This window comes from Somniosus microcephalus, chromosome 5 (genome assembly GCF_052327205.1).
Source record: "Somniosus microcephalus isolate GS21.2 chromosome 5, FLI_Smic_1.0, whole genome shotgun sequence".
Taxonomy (NCBI): Eukaryota; Metazoa; Chordata; class Chondrichthyes; order Squaliformes; family Somniosidae; genus Somniosus; species Somniosus microcephalus.
In genome coordinates, this window is record NC_140991.1 from 267349789 (window position 1) to 267372987 (window position 23199).

At 42.4% G+C, this 23199-nt stretch overlaps 1 protein-coding gene across 1 annotated transcript in view; it reads left to right on the plus strand.

Moving 5' to 3' along the window:
- The window catches only part of LOC147117710 (transcription factor E2F3-like), a 64645-nt gene extending 41852 nt beyond the window's left edge, over positions 1–22793 (plus strand). The window contains exons 4-7 of the mRNA XM_085988927.1: positions 7497–7655; positions 8300–8414; positions 9097–9235; positions 18242–22793. Coding sequence (XP_085845053.1) covers positions 7497–7655; positions 8300–8414; positions 9097–9235; positions 18242–18516 — 688 coding nt within the window. The 3' untranslated portion in view covers positions 18517–22793. The remainder of the gene's footprint in view (positions 1–7496; positions 7656–8299; positions 8415–9096; positions 9236–18241) is intronic.
- The last annotated feature ends 406 nt before the right edge of the window (positions 22794–23199 follow it).

Below are 23199 nucleotides of genomic sequence, written 5' to 3' on the forward strand. Positions count from 1 at the left end.
GGATGGGCTCCACTTAAACCAGGCTGGGACCAGCATCCTGGCGAATCGAATAATTAGGGCTGTAAACTAAAAAAGCGGGGTGGGGGGGCGGGTGAAGGTCAGGTGAGGGGAAATTTAGAAATCTAAAGAGAAAGGTCAAGGCAATAGAGCAGTGTGGCGGTTTGGGTAAAAATAAGCAGTGTGTGACAGGAAGGGACAGAGTTTAACGGTAGCAGTGCAGCAGAGAATAAGGTCAAAGCAGGGAATAATGGTTAAAAAAAATAAATTAAAGGCTCTTTATCTGAATGCACGAAGCATTCGTAACAAGATAGACGAATTAGTGGCACAAATGGAGATAAATGGGTGTGATCTAATAGCCATTACAGAGACATGGTTGCAAGGTGGCCAAGGGCGAGAACTAAATGTTCCAGGGTACTTGACATTTCAAAAAGACAGGCAGAATAGAAAAGGAGGGGGAGTAGCCCTGATAATAAAGAATGACATATGGACAGTAGCGAGAAAGGATCTCGGCTCAGAAGATCAGGAAGTAGCATCAGGATGGATGGAGATAAGGAATAACAAGGGGCAGAAAACACTGGTAGGAGTAGTAGATAGGCCCCCTAACAGCTATACTGTTGGACAGAATATTAATCAAGAAATATTAGGAGCTTGCAACAGAAGTAATGTAATAATCTTGGGGGACTTTAATCTTCATATAGACTGGACAAATCAAATTGGCAAAGGTAGTCTGGAGGACGAGTTCATGGAATGCATTTGAGACAGTTTTTAAAAACTATGTCATGGAACCAGTCAGGGAACAGGCTATTTTAGATCTTGTATTGTGTAATGAGACAGGGTTAATTAGCAATCTTATAGTGAAAGATCCTCTGGGGCAGAGTGATCATAATATGATAGAATTTCACTTTAATTTTGAGTGACTTGCCTAAATCCAAAACTAGAGTCTTAAACTTAAATAAAGCCAATTACATAGGTATGAGGGGCAAGTTGGCTAAGGTAGATGGGGAAAAATAGATTAAAAGGTATGGCGGTAGATAAGCAATGGCGAGCATTTAAAGAAATAGTTCATAATTCTCAACAAAAATACATTCCATTGAGAAACAAAAACTCCACAGGGAAAGTGATCCAACCGTAGCTAACTAAAGAAGTTAAGGATAGCATTAGATTGAAAGAAGCTTATAATGTTGCAAAGAATAATAATAAGCCTGAGAATTGGGAAAGTTTCAGAAACCAGCAAAGGTTGACCAAAACATTGATAAAAAGGGGAAAAAATAGAATGAGAGAAAATTAGCAAGAAATATAAAAGCAGATTGAAAGAGCTTCTGCAAGTATGTAAACAAGAGTAGAAAAAGTAAACGTTGGTCCCTTAGGCTGAGACAGGAGAAATTATTATGGGGAATAAGGAAATGGCAGAAACGTTAAACAAATATTTTGTATCTGTCTTCATTGTTGAAGACACAAAAAGCATACCAAAAATGGTGGGGAATCAAGGGTCTAATGAGGGTGAGGAACTTAGCGTAATTAATATAAGTAGAGAAAAAGTACTAGAGAAACTTATGGAACTAAAAGCTGACACATCCTCTGGATCTGACAGCCTACATCCTAGGGTTCTAAAAGACGTGGCTGAAGAGATAGTGGATGCATTGGTTTTGATCTTCCAAAATTCCCTAGATTCTAGAATGGTCCCAGTGGATTGGAAGGTCGCAAATGTAACACTGCTATTCAAGAAAGGAGGGAAGAGAGAAAACAGGGAACGACAGGCCAGTTAGCCTGACATCAGTCATCGGGAAAATGCTGGAATCCATTGTTAAGGAAGTGGTATCAGGGCACTTGGAAAATCATAACATGATTCGGCAGAGTCAACATGGTTTTATGAAAGGGAAATCGTGTTTGACAAATTTATTAGAATTTTTTGAGGATAGAGCAGGGTAGATGAAGGGGAACCAGTGGATGTAGTATATTTTGATTTCTAAAAGACATTTGATAAGGTGCCACATAAAAGGTTATTACACAATATTAGGGCTCATGGAGCTGGGGGTAATATAGTAGCATGGATAGAGGATTGGTTAATGGACAGAAAACAGAGTAGGGATAAACTGATCTTTTTCAGGTTGGCAGGCTGTAACTAGTGGGGTGCCGCAAGGATCAGTGTTGGAGCCTTGGCTATTTACAATTTATATTCATGACCTAATAAAGGGACCGAGTGTAATGTATCCAAGTTTGCTGATGATACAAAGCTAGGTGGGACAGTAAGCTGTGAGGAGAACACAAAGGTATATAGATAGACTAAGTGAGTGGGCAGTAAGGTGGCAGATGAAGTATAATGTAGGGAAATTGTGAGGTTATTTACTTTGGTAGGAAGAATAGAAAAACAGAATATTTTTAAATGGTGAGAAACTTTCAAATGTTGGTGTTCAGAGATTTGGGTGTCCTCGTGCAAGAAACACAAAGCTAGCATGCAGGTACAGCAAGCAATAAGGAAGGCAAATGACATGTTGGCCTTTATTGTAAGGGGGTTGGAGTGCAAGAGTAAGGGAGTCTTGCTACAGTTGTACAGGGCCTTGGTAAGACCACACCTGGAGTACTGTGCACAGTTTTGGTCTCTATCTAAGGAAGGATATACTTGCCTTGGAGGCGGTGCAAGGAAGGTTCACTAGATTGATTCCTGGGCTGAGAGGACTGTCCTATGATGAGAGATTGTGTAGAATGGGCCTATACTCTGGAGTTTAGAAGAATGAGAGGTGATCTCATTGAAACATACAAGATTCTGAAGGGGATTGATAGGGTAGATAGAGGCTGAGTGGTTGTTTCCCCTGGCTGGAGTGTCTAGAACTAGGGGGCATAGTCTCAGGATAAGGGGTCAGCCATCGAAGACTGAGATGAGGAATTTCTTCACTCGGAAGGTTGTGAATCTTTGGAGTTCTCTGCCCCAGAGAGCTGTGGATGCTGAGTCTTGGACTATATTCAAGGCTGAGATAGATTTTTCGACTCTAGGGGAATTGGGGGATATGGAGATCGGGTGGGAAAGTGGAGTTGAGGCCAGTGATCAGCCATGATCTTATTGAATGGCGAAGCAGGCTCGAGGGGCCGTATGGCCTGCTCATGCTCTTATTTCTTATATTCTTATTCATGGGCAGGCACCTGTCATTCTGACTAAAGTCTTTACATCCTTTCACACCACCTGAGAGGAGCCAAATGGAATATGAAAAATGTGTTGGTGTCACGCACCACCTTGTTGCTGTGTAATGCCTCTTCCCTTGCCAGATAACCTCGGTGTTCATCTTCATTTATTCAGCTTTTACATACAAATGGGAATTAATGTCATCCCACACTCCAAGAAGGTTGAGCGCATGGATTTTCAGCTGGTCTCCACCCTTCTCCCAATGCCATGGTCTTGATATGAGGCAGGCCTCCTGTGCTCTTCCAAGTCAATGCAGGCTCATTGTGTGTTTGCCTTGCTCAGGCTCCTTCCACTTCATGGGGAAAATATCTATAATTTGGTCCTTTGGCTGTTTTTATTCAGGTGCAAAATTTTTTACAGTAATTTTGTGCTCCGTTGGCCACAATCTGCCTTGCATGCCTCCATTTGTGTTGGCTACTGTGTGGGTTCCTTTAAATTTACAGCTTCTATTCTTGCAATATTTTAATTTTTATTAATCTTAGTTGCATATATTTGGGATTTTTAGCTTGACTTTGTAATCAGTGCCACTTTCTGACCTTGCACTCCTGCACCTGAAAATCCTGCACATCACCGTTACCTGGTTAAGAGAATGTGCTTCTGCATATCAAAGTCAATAACGTATCATTCATTACTTATTCTCTTACAATTTACTGTATTTAAAATGTCGGCTCCCAGAAGTTAGTTTTACATTCGTGTGTTTATGTATAACAGAAGTATATATTTGTGTATTTAAAAAATACAAGTAGTGAGTAGGCTCAAGATTATAAAGGTACAGCAGTAGTAGGTAATGCTGTAAACATAAGTTCTGTTACATAACGTTAATGTACTGCCTAAGCAAGCAATACACTTCCCCAGTGGAGCAAAATTTGAGCAAAATCTTGCCCAACCTATCCCAATAATTAAGATTTCAGCCCTTAACTTCTTCCTTCCCTTGCTGAGCAAGAAATGGAGGCCTGATTTGGGGTGGGGTGGTAGAAAAGTACAAATCAAATAATGGGAAGCACTCCCTCCACAAAGTACATGTATCGGCCCACTATCTTCACTGGCTGCATTTCTCATTGAAGCCACCTTCTGGTTATCAATCCCTTTCTCCCCCACCCCTGCCAACAAACACTGCACTGGCTCCATTTGTTCCTCGCAGACTACCCCATACCCTGCTTCATTTCTCTTACAGTAAAACCCATTTCCCCAACTGAATTTCCTGTCCCCAGTAACTCTTGTTACTTCTCCCTCAATGGCTGATTGTCAGTCTGGCAGCCTCAAATTGACATGGCTGAATCAACTGAGGCAAGTGGTTATTTTGTGAGTCCCAAGCTGACTTTTCCCCTCTCTTCAGAGGAGAATGAGGTTAGGGTGGGGGGAGGGGTTAAGGGAGATGGAGGAGTAAAAAAAGGTCAAGTCCATGAGATTGCAGATTATGGTGCTGTACAATCCTGCTGATGACAGAGCACCTCAGGGATGCCCAGTTTAAGGTTGCTAGATCTGTCCTTAGTTTGTACCGCTCAATACTGTGGTAGTACTACACTTACAATGGCGAGTACCTTCACTCTGCCTTTACAACAACCACAGTGGTCACTCTCATCAATGTGATCGTGGCAAGTCATTTCTGCAACAGGTAGGTTGGTGAGGATGAGGTCAATGAGCAGTTTATTCCCTGGTATTGGTTCCCTCACCATCTGATGCAGGCTAAGTGTGGCAGCTATGCTCTTCAGGACTCTGCCAGCTCAGTCAGTGATGGTATGACTGAGCCACTTTTGATGGCGGACATTGAAGTCCCCTATTTGGTGCCCTTGCTTCCCTCAGTGCTTCCTCCAAATAATGCTCAATATGGAGGGACAATTGAAGCAGGGAGCATGGCAGTATGTGGTGAGCAACAGGAGATTTACTTGTTCTTGTTTAACCTGAAGCTATGAGACTTCAACAGAGTCAATGTTGAAGACTCCCAGCACTATGGCCACCCGGTTGTATGTATACCAATGGAATTTGATCTAATGAAATCTGGGTTGCAAGTCCAGTACCAGAACCACTAAGTGGACAATCCTACATGGCCTCCTCCAGAGAACAGCAGCGAGGCTTGGATTGACGACTGGCAGGCAACATTTGTACCCCAGTGCCAGGCGATGGCCATCTCCAGCAAGAAAAGATTCAATCACCAATCCCTCACCATCAATGACACCACCATCACGGAGTCCCTCCACAATCAGCATCCTGACCAGAAGCTCAAGTGGACCAGCCATATGTGAACACGGTGGATACAAGAGAAGGGCAGTGTGGGTACTCGGAGGCTGGCTATTCTGCGGCAAATGACTCGCCTCCTGATAGTCTCCACCACTTAGTGCTCAAGTCAGGAGCGTGGTGGAATATTGACTACTCGCCTGGATGGGTGCAGCAACAACACTCGAAGGTTGACGCCATCCAGGACAGTGTAGTTCTCTTGATTGGTGCCCTTGCCGTTGGACTCTCAACCCTCGCCACCACTGGCACATTGGCTGCAGTATGTACAATCGAAAGGATGCATTGTAGCAACTCGCCAGACTTGCTTCAACAACCCCTTCCAGCCCTGTAACTTCTACCACCAAGAAAGAAAAGAGCATAAATGCCATGGGGACATAAGTCACCCGCAACTTCCCCTGCAAGTCACATGGCATTCTCACTTTTTGTTTGTTTATTCATTGCATGTGGGTGTCGTTGGCAAGGCCAGCTTTTATTGCCCATCTCTAATTGCCTTTGAGAAGGTGCTGGTGAGCCTCCTTCTTGAACCGCTGCAGTCCGTGTGGTGAAGGTACTCCCACAGTGCTGTTACGTCGGGAGTTCCTTGACCGAGCAACGATGAAGGAACAATGATATATTTACAAGTTGGGGTGGTGTGTGACTTGGTGGTGATGGTGTTCCCGTACGCCTGCTACCCTTGTCCTTCTAGGTGGTAGAGGTTGCAGGTTTGGGAAGTGCTGTCTAAGTAGCCTTGGCGAATAACGGCAGTGTATCTTGAACATGTATTCCTGTTCCTTCATAGTCACTGGGTCAATATCCGGAATTTCTTAGCAAACAACATTGTGGCAGCACCATCACTGCATGGTCTTCTGTGGTTCAAAGAGAAAGCCCCTCAACGCTTTTTCAGGGCAACTAGCAATGGGGCAATAATGTGCTGCTAGCATCTCCCACATCCCAAGAACAAATCAATAAAGCTAGAGGCACCCTTTCCTTTAAAGTAATAGATTTTCAGGGTTATTTGGAGCAAAGTTATAGAATCTTAGTCTTGTTATTTGCCAAGTGCTGGCTTGTTGTGGATCACTCCCTGCATCAGAGGCGTGCCTGTTTCTATACCCGACACTTGCAGTTGAAGCCCAGGGTCCAACAGGGCATGGAATCTGCTCTAGATTAGATTTAGCATGGCCTCCCTCCCACTCCACAATGGTGCCATCTTCCAGTCATTTAGGCAGGGCCAGGGATTGTTGTGCTGTGCACGTGCTTATTCTCCGTGCTGCTGCAGGTGAACTGAACGACACGGGTTCCTGCACAGTCTTGCCCAAGAAATCATCCTTGATCTTTGTGCGCACAATGCCCTTTGCTGCAACTCTCCCACCCTGCCCTTTTGGTATGAGCCTTCATGACCAATGCTTCCTGTGTGTGTGGGATTCCTCCTTCAAACTGTGGTATGCAAATAGATTTGAGCTCTGAGCAGTTCAGTTGATCCTGAAATACTACAGCAACCGAATAACACATTGATGCGAACAATATGACGATGTCGAGGAGCAGCATAGGTCCTGGTCTGTGACACTCTCCCGCAACACCATGTAAAAATGGTGCGAGCTGAACTCTACAGATTTTTTCACTCGCCGTTGTGGCGGCTGTACTGAGCAAGGATAAGGTCCAATCTCCTGAATGGGCTCCCCACTTTGAGGCAAACAATGTCATTTGTAACAAATGGAGTTTATTCAGAGATTTTTTTCCTACAGGGTGATGGGTTAGGTGTCTTTCAAAGAATGAGCAAGACTGCCTTGACTTAAGTAGTACCTTGATTTGTGCCAGAGTCCGAAGAATTGGAAGAGACAAGGGCAGTCCCACCTTTTAAGGTGGCTCTTCATTCTGAAAGTTCAAGTTTGTAGCTTCCAGTAGTGTTAAAAGGATTACATGAGAAATCTGCTGTCCTTTTGGTAGGATAAATGAAATGTGATCTTTCAACAGCTAATTTTTCAGTGTCTCTTTCAGGTCAACTTTCAACACTGGGAGTTGGAGAGTGGTGTCTCCTTGATTATGGAATTTTTGATGTTTGTCTGAGTTGTTTAGTGATTGCCATGGTGATGCTCTCTCTTCGCAGGGGCTGCAGCCTGATAGATAACGATGGTATGCTGAAACGATGCCAGGGTCTGAACCGGGAGGTGGCTGAGCTCAGCTTGAAAGAGAAGAGGCTGGATGACTTGATCCAGAGCTGCACCTTGGACCTCAAAAAATTAACCGAGGACTCGGAAAACCAAAGATATCCTTTCTGATTTGGTGTGCAAAATTATGAAGGTTTCTGATTGATAAGATGGGGAGAATCTGTTTCCATTAGCAGGAGGGTCAATAACTAGAGGACGCAGATTTAAGAAAGTTGGCAAAAGAACCAGGGGTGAGATGAGTTTTTTTACGCAGCAAGTTGTTTTGATCTGGAATGCATTGCCTGAAAGGGTTCACTAGTAACTTTCAGAAGAGAATTGGCTATATACTTGAAAAGGAAAATTTTTCAGGGCTATGGGGAAAGAGCAGGGGAGTAGGACGAATTTGGTAGTTTTTTCAAAGAACAGGTACAGTCACAATGGGCCAAATGTGCTGTATGATTTGTGAAGACAAGTAACGTGGTTGTAACAAACTTGTAAGACAACTCCTAAAGCTGTGTTTCTGAAAGCTTCAAGCCAAGTGAGTGGTTAATTGATGAGGAAGTCCAACTTCAAAATTACTTGTATTTAAACCACAGAACCTTCCTCCAGTATCAGCTTGTAAGGTTAAATCATTTATTTTTTATTTTAATAATCACTTGTCTAACTAACAGCCATTTCAGAGTTTTTTGTCTTCCACTGACTGAGAATGTGGGTGGTTTAATAATTGTTCGATGCCTAGTTTACTCTCCTTAACATCCAACACATTAAATTATGTGACTTATCAGGACATCCGAAAGATCCAGAGTTTCAAGGGCCAGGTGGTAATAGCTGTGAAAGCTCCTCCTGAAACCAGGCTGGAAGTACCTGATCCCTATGATGTAAGTCAGGGCTTGTTGGAGAGGGTCAGACAGACCTTCACTCAAACAAATTTGAAGAGGAGAGTTTTAGCTCGGCAAAAAATGTAAACTTGTGGTCATCTAAAACTCGACTGCCCGTGTCCTAACTTGCACCAAATCCCGTTCACCCATTATCAGTGGCTTCCGGTTAAGCAACGCCTCGATTTCAAAATTCTCACCCTTGTTTTCAAATCCCTCCATGGCCTAGCCCCTCCCTATCTCTGTAATCTCCTCCAGCCCCGCAAATCCACCCGAGATATCTGCGTTCCTCTAATTCTGCCCTCTTTGAGCGTCCCTGATTATAATTGCTCAACCATTGGTGGCCGTGCCTTTTGTTGCCGAGGCCCTAAGCTCTGGAATTCCCTGTCTAAACCTCTCTGCCTCGCTAACTCTTTATTCCTTTAAGACGCTCCTTAAAACCTACCTGTTTGACCAAGCTTTTGGTCACCTGCCTTAATTTCTCCTTACGTGGCTCAGTGTCAAATTTTGTCTTATACACTTGTGAAGCGCCTTGGGACGTTTTACTACGTTGAAGGCGCTATATAAATCCATGTTGTATTATTTAAACTGTTTATTTAAATAAACTAGATTGTGATCTCCATTCATTCCCCTGAAGCACTAATTTTGTTTGACACATCTTTTTTTGTTTTTAATTTCATTTTAGAATTTCCAGATACACTTGTCGAGTTCGAGAGGGCCTATTGAGGTTTACCTGTGTCCAGACGACACTGGAGCATCCAGTAGTCCGTTGAAGGCTGCCAGTCAGGAACATTCTAGAAGTATTTCCCAGTCACGTGTCCGAGGTAAGCCATCGGCAAAGACTATTTTTGACGACAGCCAAACTGTATGCTGGACCTGCAGCTTTTTCTCTTTCCCTCACACCCCCCCCCCCCCCCCCGCCCAACTCTCTGGCAGAAGCTTGGGTTATGTATAATAGGCTAATAATAAGGCCATTTAAAAAATTTAAAAAAAAGCAAACCAAGCACTAGTTTATTTCTAGAGGGATAGAATTGAAAAGTAGAGAAATTATGCTAAACTTGTATCAAACCTTGGTTTGACCACACTTGGAGTACTGTGTGCAGTTCTGGTCGCCATATTATAATAAAAAGGATATAGAGGCACTGGAGAAGATGCAAAAAAGATTTTCAAAGATAATACCAGTAATCCGATGTTATCCCTATCGAGAAAGGACGAACCGGCTTGGGTCTCTATTCTCTTGAACACCTAAGGCTGAATGGTGACCTAATAGAGGTCTTTAAAATTATGAACGGTTTTGATAGGGTAGACACAGAGAGGGGAAGAGCAAAACTAGAGGCCATCAATATAAGATAGTCACCAAGTAGTCAAATAGGGAATTTGGAAGAAACTTTGTTACCCAGAGAGTAGTGAGAATGTGGAACTTGCTACCACAGGGAGCAGTTGAGAATAGTATAGCTGCATTTAAGGGGAGGCTAGATAATCATGAGGGAGAAGGGAATGAAGGGCTATGCTGATAGTTAGATGAGGAAGGATGAAAGGAACCTCGAATGGAGCATAAATGCTGGCATGGACTGGTTGGGCTGAATGGCCTGTTTCTGTGTTGTATGTAATATGCCCACCCCACATTAGTGTCCGTGAATCGAATAACTAGGGCAGTAGATAGGGCTTTAAATTAAAAAGGGCGGGGGGGCAGAGAGGAGGCAGGTGAGGGGGAATTTAGAAACCCAAAGCGAAGTCAAGGCAATGGAGCAGTATAGCAACTTGGGTGAAGATAAGCAGAGTGTGACAGAGAGTTTAACGGTAATTGTGCATCAGCGAATAAGGTCAAAGCAGGGAATAATGGTAAAAAGTTAAAATTTAAAGGCACTTTATTTGAATGCATGAAGCATTTGTAACAAGATAGATGAATTAGTAGCACAAATAGAGATAAATGGGTTTGATCTAATAGCTATTACAGGTTGCAAGATGACCATGGTTGGGAATTTAAATATTCCAGGGTACTTGCTGTTTTAAAAAGACAGGCAGAATGGAAAAGGCGGTGGGGGGGTAACCCTGATAAAGGATGACATGAGGACAGTAGTGGGAGAGGATCTCAGCTCGGTAGATCAGGAAGTAGAATCAGTATGGGTGGAGATGAGGAATAACAAGGGGCAGAAAACACTGGTGGGAGTAGTTTATTGCTCCCCAAACAGTAGTTATACCGTTGGACAGAGTAATAATCAACAAATAATAGGAGCTTTTAACAAAGGAAATACAATAATTATGGGGGACTTTAATCTTCATATAGACTGGGCAAATCAAATTGGCAAAGGTCGTCTGGAGGATGAGTTCATAGAATGCATTCGAGACAGTTTCCTAGAACAATACATCGTGGAACCAAATAGAACAGGCTATTTTAGATCTTGTATTGTGTAATGAGGCAGGGTTAATTAGTAAACATAGAAACATAGAGGAGCAGGAGTAGGCCATTCGGCCCCTCGAGCCTGCGCCGCCATTTAATGAGATCATGGCTGATCCTCCAAATTCAATACCCTGTCCCTGCCTTCTCCCCATATCCCTTGATCCCTTTAGCTTTAAGAAATATATCTAACTCCTTCTTGAATATATTTAACGAATTGGCCTCAACTGCCTTCTGTGGTAGAGAATTCCACAGGTTCACCACTCTCTGGGTGAAGAAATTCCTCCTCATCTCAGTCCTAAATGGCTTACCCCTTATCCTTGGATTGTGACCTCTGGTTCTACATAGAAACATAGAAGATAGGAGCAGGAGTAGGCCATTCGGCCCTTCGAGCCTGCTCCGCCATTCAATGAGATCATGGCTGATCATTCAAATTCAGTACCCTGTCCCTGCCTTCTCCCCATATCCCTTGATCCCTTTAGCCTTAAGAAATATATCCAACTCTTTCTTGAATATATTTAATGAACTGGCCTCCACCGCCCTCTGTGGCAGAGAATTCCACAGGTTCACCACTCTCTGGGTGAAGAAATTCCTCCTCATTTCAGTCCTAAATGTCCTACCCCTTATCCTTAGACTATGACCCCTGGTTCTGGACTCCCTGACCATCGGGAACATCCTTCCAGCATCTAGTCTGTCTAGTCCTGTTAGAATTTTATAAGCTTCAATGAGATCCCCTCATTCTTCTAAATTCTAGCGAATATAAGCCTAATCGACCCAATCTCTCTCCATACGTCATTCGTGCCATCCCAGATACAGGAAACTTTGGTTTATCCGGAGGTTGTATGTCCGGAAACCTCGATCTAACGGCAGAAATCAGCAGCCGTTTTGGTTAGGTTTTTTTTCTTCTAGCATTTTTTTGTTTTTATTTTAAAAAAAAAAGTCAGGCTCTGGAAAGCGTCTCTGTAGCTTAGCAACAGCTTCAGAGACGCTTCCAAGGTACGGGCCGAGCGTTTACAAGCTGTTGCTAAGCAACAGTTTGTTATCAGATACGGAGAGGAAAACCTCCGTATCCTTCAACATGAGCGCTGGTCTATCCGGAAGTTTTGATAGATCGGCAGCAGCTCGGTCCTGTCGGTGCCAGATATCGCGAAGTTTCCTGTATCAGTCTGGTGAATCTTCGCTGCACTCCCTCCATGGCAAGAACACCCTTCCTCAGATAAGGCGACCAAACTGCACACAATACTCAAGGTGTGGTCTCACCAAGACCCTGTACAACTGCAGCTCCTGTACTCTAATCCTCTCGCTATGAAGGCCAACATACCATTTGCCGCTTTAACCGCCTGCTGCACCTGCATGCTTACCTTCAGCGACTGGTGCACAAGGACACCCAGGTCTTGTTGCACTTCCCCTTTTCCCAATCTATTGCCGTTCAGATAATCTGCCTTCCTGTTTTTGCCACCGAAGTGAATAACCTCGCATTTATCCACATTAAACTGCATCTGCCTAATCACCCAACCTGTCCAAATCATACTGGAGTTTCTCTGCATCCTCCTCACAGCACACACGCCCACCCAGCTTTGTGTCATCTGCAAACTTGGAGATATTACATCTAGTTCCCTCATCTAGATCATTAATACATAGTGAATAGCTGGGGTCCTAACACCGATCCCTGCGGTACCCCACTAGTCACTGCCTTCCACTCGGAAAAAGACCCGTTTATTCCAACTCTTTGCTTCCTGTCTGCCAACCAGTTCTCTATCCAAGTCAGTACCTTCCCCCCAATCCCATTTGCTTTAACTTTGCACGCCAATCTCTTATGCGGGACCTTATCGAAAGCCTTCTGAAAGTCCAAATACACCTCATCCACTGGTTCTCCCTTATCTATTCTACCAGTTACATCCTCAAAAAATTCCAGTAGATTAGTCAAGCATGATTTGCCTTTTGTAAATCTATGTTGACTTTGTCCGATCCTGTCACTGTTTTCCAAGTGCTCTGCTATTACATCTTTTATAATGGACTCCAGCATTTTCCCCACTACCGATATCAGGCGTATGGTCTATAATTCCCCGTTTTCTCTCTACCACCTTTTTTTGAATAGTGGGGTTACATTAGCTACCCTCCAATCCATGGGAACTGTTTGAGTCTATAGAATTTTGGAAGATGACCAGCAATGCATCTACTATTTCTAGGGCCACTTCCTTAAGTATCCTAGGATGTAGATTATCAGGCCCTGGGGATTTAACGGCCTTCAATCCCGTCAATTTCCCCAACACCATTTCCCTACAAATACTGATTTCATTCAATTCCTCCCTCATTAGACCCTATGTTCCCTGACATCTCTGGGGGGTTATTTGTGTCCTACTTTGTGAAGATAGAACCGAAGTATTTATTTAATTGGTCAGCCATTTCTTTGTTCCCCATTATAAATTCCCCTGATTCTGACTGCAAGGGACCGACGCTTGACTTCAATCTTTTTCTCTTCACATATCTATAGAAGCTTTTACAATCTGTTTTTATGTTCCCTGCAAGCTTGCTCTCATTCTATTTTCCCCCTCTTAATTAATCCCTTTGTCCTCCTTTGCTGAATCCTAAACTGCTCCCAATCCTCAGGTTTGCTGCTTTTTCTGGCCAATTTATATGTCCTCTCCTTGGATCTTATGCTGTCCCTAATTTCCCTTGTTAGCCATGGTTGAGTCACCTTTTTTGTTTTATTTTTATGCCAAAGAGGGATGAACAAATTCTGTAGTTCATCCATGCGATCTTTAAATGTTTGCCATTGCCCATCCACCGTCAACCCTTTAAGTAATGTTCCCCAATCCATCCTAGCCAACTCGTGCCTCATACCATCGTAGTTTCCTTTATTTAAATTCAGGACCCTAGTCTCTGAGTCAACTACTTCACTCTCCATCTTAATGAAAAATTCAATCATATTATGATCACTCTTCCCCAAGGGGTCTCGTACAACAAGATTGCTAATTAATCCTTTCTCATTACATATTACCCAGTCTAAGATGGCCTGATCTCTAGTTGGTTCCTCGACATATTGGCCCAGGAAACCATGCTGTATACACTCTAGGAATTCCTCCTCCACAGTATTGTGACTAATTTGGTTAGCCCAATCTATATGTAGATTGAAGTCACCCATGATAACTGCTGTGCCCTTATTGCACGCGTCTCTAATTTCCCGTTTAATGCCATCCCCAACCTCAGCATTACTGTTTGGGGGTCTGTATACTACTCCCACTAACGTTTTCTGCCCCTTGGTATTTCTCAGCTCTAGCCATACAGATTCCACATCATCAGAGCTAATCTCCTTCCTTACTATTAATCTCCTCTTTAACCAGCAATGCTACCCCACCTCCTTTTCCGCCTGTAAAATCTCATAGTATAGGATCCTCTGGGGAAGAGTGATCATAATACGATTGAATTTCACATTGGGTTTGAGTGTGAAATACTTAAGTCCAAAACAAAAGTCTTAAACTTAAAGCCAATTACATATGTATGAGGGGTGACTAAGGTAGATTGGGAAATTAGATTAAAAGGTATGACGGTAGATAAACAGTGGCAAACATTTGAAGAAATATTCCAAAATTCTCACGAATATACATTCCATTGAGAAATAAAAACTCCACTGGTAAAGTGATCCATCTGTCGCTAACTAACAAAGTTCAGGATCGTATTAGATTAAAAGAAGAGGCTTATAATGTTGCGAAGAATAGTAGTAAGCCTGAGGATTGGGAGAGCTTTAGAAACCAGAAAAGGTTGACCAAAAAATTGATGAGGAGAAAATAGAATGAGAGTAAACGAGCAAGAAATATTAAAAGATTGTAAGAGCTTTTACAAGTATGTAAAAAGGATGAGAGTAGCAAAAGTAAGTGTCTGTCCCTTAGAGGCTGAGACAGGAGAAATTATAATGGGGAACAAGGAAATGGCAGAGACATTAAACAAGTATTTTGTATCTCTTCACAGTAGAAGACACAAAAAGCATACCAAAATAGTGAGGAACCACGGGGCTAATGAGGGAAGTAATTAATATCAGTAGAGGAAAAAGTACTTGAGAAACTAATGGGACTGAAAGCTGACAAATCCCCTGGACCTGATGGCCTACATCCTAGGGTTCGAAAAGAGGTGGCTGTAGAGATGCATTGGTTGTGATCTTCCAAAATTCCCTAGATTCTAGAAGGGTCCCAGCAGATTGAAAGGTAACCAATGTAACCCCGCTATTCAGGAAAGGAGCGGGAGAGAGAGAAAACTGAACTACAGGCCAGTTAGCCGGACATCAGTTGTCAGGAAAATGCTGGGATCCATTACTAAGAAAGTGGTAACAATGCACTTAGAAAATCATAATATAATTAGGCAGAGTCAGCATGGTTTTATGAAAAGGAAATAGTGTTTGATAGAAGAGTTTTTTGAGGATGTAACTAGCGTAGATGAAGGGGAACCTGTGGATGTAGTATATTTGGATTTCCAAAAGACATTCAATAAGGTGCCACATAAAAGGTTACTAAGTAAGATTAGGGCTCATGGGGTGAGGTAATATATTAGCATGGATAGAGGATTGGTTAAAGGACAGAAAACAGAGTGTAGGGATAAATGGGTTGGAAGGCTGTAACTAGTGGGGTGCTGCAAGGATCGGTGCTTGGGCCTCAGCTATTTACAATCTATATTAATGACTTGGATGAAGGGACCGAGTGCAATGTATCCAAGTTTGCTGCTGATACAAAGCTAGATGGAAAAGTAAGATTTGAGGAGGATGCAACGGGATATAGACAGATTAAGTGAGTGGGCAATAAGGTGGCAGATGGAGTATAATGTGGGGAAATGTAAGGTTATTCATTTTGGTAGGAAGAGTAGGAAAAACAGAATATTTTTCAAATGGTGAGAAACTATTAAATGTTGGTGTAGGTGTGCAGGAAACATAGGAAGTTAGCCTGCAGGTACAGCAAGAAATTAGGAAGGCAAATGGCATGTTGGCCTTTATTGCAAGGGGGTTGGAGTACAAGAGTAAACACACCTTGCTACAATTGTACAGGGCTTTGGTGAGACCGCACCTGGAGTACTGTGCACAGTTTTGGTCTCTATCTGAGGAAGGACATACTTGCCTTGGAGATGGTGCAACAAAAGTTTACAAGATGAGATGAGAGGGTTGTCCTATGAGGAGAGCTTGTGTAGAATGAACCTATACTCTGAAGTTTAGAAGAATGAGAGGTGATCTCATTGAAACATACAAGATTCTGAGTTGTTTCCTCTGGCTGGAGAGAGTCTAGATCTTGGGGTCATAGTCTCAGGATAAGGGGTAGGCCATTTAAGACTGTGATGAGGAATTTCTTCACTTGGAGGGTTGTGAATCTTGGGAATTCTCTCGCCCAGAGGGCTGTGTATGCTGAGTCTGAGTATATTCAAGGCTGAGATATAGATTTTTGGACTTTAGGGGAATCGAGGGATATGGGGATCGGGCGTGAAAGTGGAGTTGAGGTAGATGATCAGCCACGCTCTTATTGAATGGCGGAGCAGGCTCCGGGGGCTGTATGGCCTACTCCTGCTCCTATTTCTTATGTTCTTATATTGCCTTAATGATGTCACCGAGCCACTATAGTCCTACCAGACCTACTGAAATCTCGTAACACTTTGTCACTTTCCAATATGTTGTTGTCTCTTGCGCTCAAACCACCAACCCATCCCCCTAAACAAAAAATCAGACTGTTCTGGTGCACTAATATGAACTGCTTTGATGTTTCAACGATTAATGTTTTTGGAAGGTTTTTTTATGCAGCAAGTTGTTTTGATTTGGAATGCACTGCCTGAAAGGGTTCAACAGTAACTTTCAGAAGAGAATTGGATATATACTTGAAGAGGAAACATTTTCAGGGCTATGGGGGAAAGAGCAGGGGAGTAGGACTAATTTGGTAGCTCATTTCAAAGAACAGGTACAGGCACAATGGGTCAAATATGCTGTATGGTTTGTGAAGACAAGTAAACATGGTTGTAATAAACTTGTAAGACAACTTCTAAAGCTGTGTTTCTGAAAGTTTCAAGCCAAGTGAGTGGCTAATTGATGAGGAAGTTCAACTTCAAAACTACTTGTGTTTAATCCACAGAACCTTCCTCCAGTATCAGCTTATAAGGTTAAATCATTTATTTTTTTTGTATTTTTATTATCTCTAGTCTAACTGGCAAAAAGCCATTTCAAGATGTGTTTTGTCCTCCACTGATTGAGAATGTGGGTGAGCTTAACTGTTAGTTAATGCCTAGTTTACTTTGCTAGTTTAAGAGCGGTAACATTTGTAAATAGTTTTTATGCTGAATTGTAACCCTAACTTGTATTTTTGAATCCGAATCGAGAGCATCAACTGCTTGACCAGGAAATTCTTCAGGGTAAAGCTGCTGTGGTGCTTTTTAACCAGTAGCGGGAGCTGCAGCAGTTTACTGACCCCCTCTTGTGGCAGGAACAGTTTCTACAGCAATGTATTCTCAGCCCTCTTAAATTATTTTCTATTTCATTTGCACATTAACATTTCACCACGGGGCTCAAGCCCTTTAAGTACCTGCCCTGCATCCCGCCCCCAAACTCGCACGCACAAATTTTGATGTGGCGTGATCCTTGCTGTATGGGTGCTTGTCCATCTGATAACAGGATCGGACTTGGCTGTGATGCCCTTAACTGGTGAATAGCCTGTTGAGACTTGTAAATTGGGCATCATGAAGTTGGCTACTGTTGCCCATGGAACTGTATCCCAGCATGAGTTGGTGCCTTCAGGAGTGGAGGACAAAGATTGAAAAGGTATTCCAATCTTTCCCTTAAATTTTCCTTCCTCCCCTTACCTTCCTCTCAATGCACAAATTCAGTTGTTGGAGGAGTATAATGCCACACAAGTCTCCATTATACAGGTGTATTTGCTCCTATCGTCAGGCTGCTGAAACGCAGTGGGATCACTACCGAGCCCGATCCTGGACTCTCCCATCTTCTGTGTGCACGCATGCCCCACAGGGTTCACTGGGTAACTTATCAGAACTGGAAATGTTGGCAGAATTTCTCCCTCGTTGCCCCACCTTTTCTTAGCCCTGGGTGCTTCTATCGCTAACCTGGCTTTAAAACAAAGCACTTAACAATTGGAGGTGGAGCCTGGAACTTCACTGGTCTGTGTAGCTCGGAATCTGAGACTTTAACTCCAGATTGTGAAAGGAGGGCACAAATTCTGTGTTTGATGTATAAAAGGGTCCATTTGGTGACTTGATGGTCAAGGCTAGATAGGCCTACTTTATTTGGTCAGTGTGTTTTCACAGGGTGACTAAGTCATAGCTGCGCTCTCCCAAATAGAATCTCTTACTTTGAAATGGAGCAGGCCATTGACTGGTGTCCAATCTTATATTAATGGTGTGGCTGCTGGGAGACGAGACTTTTGACTGGAAATTATTAACTTTTTTTTGGCAGATTTTGACATTTCTAATGGTACTCAGCATGGAGATGGTTTGGGTTCACACTTTTCTCGCCTTTCACCTTTGACCTCGCTGAATAATCTCCTGCAGCAAACCGAAGATCAGATTTCGTTGCCCATGGAAGAGGAAGGACTGTTTGTAAATCTGTCGCCGTCGGTGCCTCAGGAAGATTACCTGCTGAGCATCGGCGATAAAGCGGGAATCAGTGACCTGTTTGATTGCGATGTTGATGGGCTTTTCCCACTGGAAGATTTTTATGGAACCAATTAAGTGTTTTTTTTAAGTATTGAATAACTGCTACCAGTGATGGACCTAGAAACCGAATGTAAGTTTGGGAGCTGGTGAGTGATGAAGGAAAGTTTGTACCAACTACAGGAATAGTAATGGAACTTTTTGCTGGTAAAATCACAGCCAGTTATGTTGACCCCAATAGTCTATATCGGCTAGCGGCAACTGAGGTGTTTTGTGCTGGTATTTTATATAAATTATGTAATAGCATGAAATGAAACTTCACTTGATCACCATATATATCTAATAATAATGGGGATTTTTTTTTCGTTGGCTTTGGACACACATAATGTAAATATTCACTCTGCAAATCATCAAGACCTAGTAACCTTTTGGTCCAGTCTTCCAAGGTGAATTGATCAACTGTGGAAATTCTCTCGACGGTGTGAGATATGCAAGTGTTGCGTTTGGTCTTGCATGTGAGAAAAGGCTGTGGCTGTACTGGCAAGCATTTGGTTTGTCCTATGGTTGAGTTGAATGTGGCTGGTTTCAGTATGTGTTGATTGAGAAGTTTGGTTTTATGCTGTGAGAGTGCAGGAAAAAAAATCTCATGAAGGGAACAAATCAAATTTCAAAAGCAACTGCAGATATGGTTTCTTTGCAAACTTGCATTATTAATTTTCAAAAACCAACCTAAATTCAGAGTCTTTGCAACAACAACCAAGTTAATAACTGCAGCTGAATTTTCCCCTGCATTTTCCTTTCTGTTCCTTTTCGCCCCATGCACGTTGTAAGCCAGATGTTAGGTTAATTCTAGCTGCTGCTTCAAACTGTGTGATAGTGCTTCTCCACTGCTTATTGCTGGCACTTGGCTTATGGAGAATTATTTAGTGTTCTCCTGTTACTATATCACAGCTTGTGGTACAGGGCAACCAGCGTAACGTATGGGGCAACAGTCTTAATGCACCACCTGACAACAACCTAAGCAAGATGCTGAGAATCAGTTAGTATACTTCCATGTGTTGAGGTATGATTCTTTGCTCTTGTATCCTTGGATTAAGTTGGACCAGAGAAGTGGTTGATATGTTAACCATTGCCACGGTGTTGTATATTAAATGAGGTTATGTAATTAACCTGGCTTCTGTTGAACAGGAGCCCACTGCACAATCGTTCCCAGAAATTCCCTTTGAGACCACAACGATTTCAAGCTAGAAATTGTATGTTGTGTGGAGTTGATCCAAGCAATAGTGGTTGAAAAAGCTACATTTCCTAGTGCTATAATCCTTCATTTTAAAATCAATGCAATTAATACAGACGCATGCAATTAAATTCCTGGTGAGAGGGGGAGTGATGGCAAAAGAAAATGAGGTCCCCAGATAGCTCGCTTGGTAAGTGGTGCAGAACTAAGCCATATAGACCAGTTAGGTGCCTGATTTGATCTTTGGCCTGTGGTGAATTAGCTCGCATCAGCAGTCGGGGTGTTGCAATTAGCTGCAACATCCTTGGCTAATGAGGGGATTCCTCCTCCTGATCACCAGCCAATAACTGCTGGTAGAAAATCTATACACGAGTGCAGGATTGAAGTCCATTTTGACATCCCCTTGTGGTCAAATAGATGCACTCGCTCGAGGCTCACACATGTTGTAATAGTGAGTTGGCTGAGATACTGGAGCCTGGCTGACATCCATGCAACCGTTACCTCAGTGTGAGTCAGTGCTTTCAGGAGAGGAGACCTGGAAGTCAAATAGAACATCTGTGGATTTTTGCCATGCATCGAAGGTATGCTTCACGTTGCAGGAATCTTTGTAAGTTGATTGAATAGAGATGGAGGCTGATGTAATGAGTGAGCATGTGTTCCTTTTATCTTTGGGATCTTGGTCAAATCCTGCAAGAGTCCAATGCCCTTAGATTGTGGAGGGGTGGGGGAATCGACCAAGGTACCTGCTCCTGATCACTATCCAATGCTGGAAAGTGCATTTATTTGCAAGATGGGACTGAAATACAGCTGAACCAAATTTGTTGAGGTTAAACCCTTAATCCTGACCAGGAGCTGATTTTTCTGAGGTTTGGCTTTCGTTTTTGTTAAATTAATTTTGAAAAGTTATAGCAAGCTTTAGAATTGGTTACAAAGAGTGGTTAGAATTGGTAGTATGGTATCTGCACTGAATTTGTTCAGTGAACAAGTCAAAGTAAATCTGTTCAGTGTGGCCTTTCTCTTGATATGTAAAATATTTACATACGCTCAGCATTTGCTTTTTTGTAAATTTCTCACTAGATGTTCCAAAACATTCTGAAGGACCACAACTTCACAATGGCTTATCCAAAAAGGCTAAGAATAAAAATAGAAATGTAATCAATAGTTAAATTACTAATTTTTAACATCGAGATTGTTGAAGAACCGTTGTTTGGTAATCAAGTTGTGGTCAGCTTTGAAGCTGCCCAGTTGGTATGCTTTGCACTGACTGGTCAATCCAGTGACCCAAGGGTGGTGTGTCATGGCTACCACTCGATGCAGAGCAGAAGAGTTCTTGTCCTTTTGAGCATGTGTCAATTTAAATCATTTACAGGAAACTTTTTTTTAAATCCGGGACCAGCGTGGTGCTGGTTTATCAAAAAGTCCAGATTACAGAGTTATAGTTAAAAGGTACGAGAGCTCCATACACAGCAACAAATCCAAGCTTCCCTGTTGCTTAGCAACAGCTGCAAGAACCCCGGCCACAGACCAAGCGTCCCTGTTGCTTAGCAACAAGTGCAGAAACCCCCGATTACACAGCCAAGAATCAAGAAATGGCCACTAATATGAAGAAAAACTTAACTGAACCTACTCCTGAATTTTGCCGGTTAACCGAGATTTCCAGTTGTTTGGGTGCCGGTAAATCGAGTTTCCTGTATATAGATTGTTGCAGATGAAAGCACTCAAATGGACATACAGGTCAGTTATTGAAGTATGATGGGCGGTGAATATATGGGCTGCTTTTTCATGCCTACTTAACTTTATAAAACTTCAAAAACATCCTCCCCCACCCCCAATGCCTGCACTGCAGAATAAACATTTTCTGTTAACCTCCGAGACCATGTTAGTTAGTGCAGGCACACACTCACTCATTGATGCCGCTTTTGTTGTCCAGTTTAAAGTCGCAAAAGGCTCCGTTTTTATTGTGTAGCGAACGAGTGTGATCTTAATCTGCTAATTAATTGAATTCCCCCTGCCAGTATGCCCCATTGATTACTCAGCTGAGACTTCAGTCCATACTTTCTGAAAAGTTGCCGAGTGTTCCAATACTAAAGCTACAAGATATTAGTTTCAGATTCTAGTCATTTCACTCCACCAGTATCCTTGCTTTGGGGGAAGCCTTTTTGGCTGCTTGTAATGACGGTGCGGCAGCTGCGAGCACTTCTGTCCGGCCTCTCTCGAATCTGCTCAATCTAAACAAATTCTGCGGCCAGTCTACTGTCGTAGTGACCAGAAATACTTGACTTGTGCACATTTGGAACATCAATTTCGCCGTTGTACCTTGTAAGTAATTCAGACAATACGGCCGCCCTAAATCAGTATTGGTCTGTTTTCCCTTTTTTCTGTGGACTGCGAACCACAAAAGGCTTATTTACACGTCGACTTCACTAAATTTAAACTTCATATTTCTGTTTATAAAAAAAAAAAAAAATAAACAAACTTTTTGGGTTCCAACACTGTTTTAGACATGTTATGATTTTAATAAGAGAAGTATCCAGACCCTTGGGTGCTATTGGCTTATTTGTCAATTGGTTGCTGCTCTTGAAGGTGTACATTCAGAATCCAATGTATTTTTTTCAGCTGTATAATTATGTACAGAAAGATCAGTGTGTCGGACTGTGTGTAAAGGAACTGAACAATGCATAAGGTACTGTTCAGCACTGTGCTGGCTCTTGTTAATAAAAATTATGAAAAAAATTATCTATAATCTATTTAAAGAGACTTTGCAATCTTTAGTCGTGTTCATTGTTCTGCCTTTTTTGTACAAATGCATTTTCTTGGTTTTTCCAAACTCAAGTGGACACTGCCATCAAACTTTGTAAAGACTTGTAAAGGTTTTGTCACCTGCATTTGTAACTAGTGTTTTTTTAAAAAAGATACTATTTAACCTTTGAGATTGATGCTTGTTAAAAAATTGTACATACTGTATATGAAGTGTGCATCACACATTAAACTTGCAAAATGCCAGCACAGTTCTGAATTGTGATGATACTTCACACACGTTAAACTGTAAAGCTTTATGTAAAAGCTTTTAGAATTTCTAATGTTTAAACTTTGACGAGTGTAAATAAAATTTGAATTTAAATGGTTTATCTTTATTTAATCTTGGATTAAACATTTTTCATCCATACATCACACAATGGGCCAAGATGAGTCTAGCAATTGGAGACAGTTGGGGCAGGTGTATCGACGGGGGCCTGTATACCACGAGGTCTAGCAATTCAGCCACTTTAAGCCCAGGCAACTCTCCTATTGCGCATGTTTCTCATCTGCACGGATTAAATTTCGTTGGGCTGTTGAGTGGAAGGGACTATTATTGGCCCTGCTGTCTCATTGGTGAATAAGTCCTCAGTAAGAAGCCAGGTTATGCCTAACCCATTAAGGATGCTGTTCTATACCTCCTACTGAGAATGGTAGAGTATAATGTGCAGCTTGCAGACCCAAATTACTCTGGCTGCACATTATATTAAGCCCAGCATGCATGGAACTTT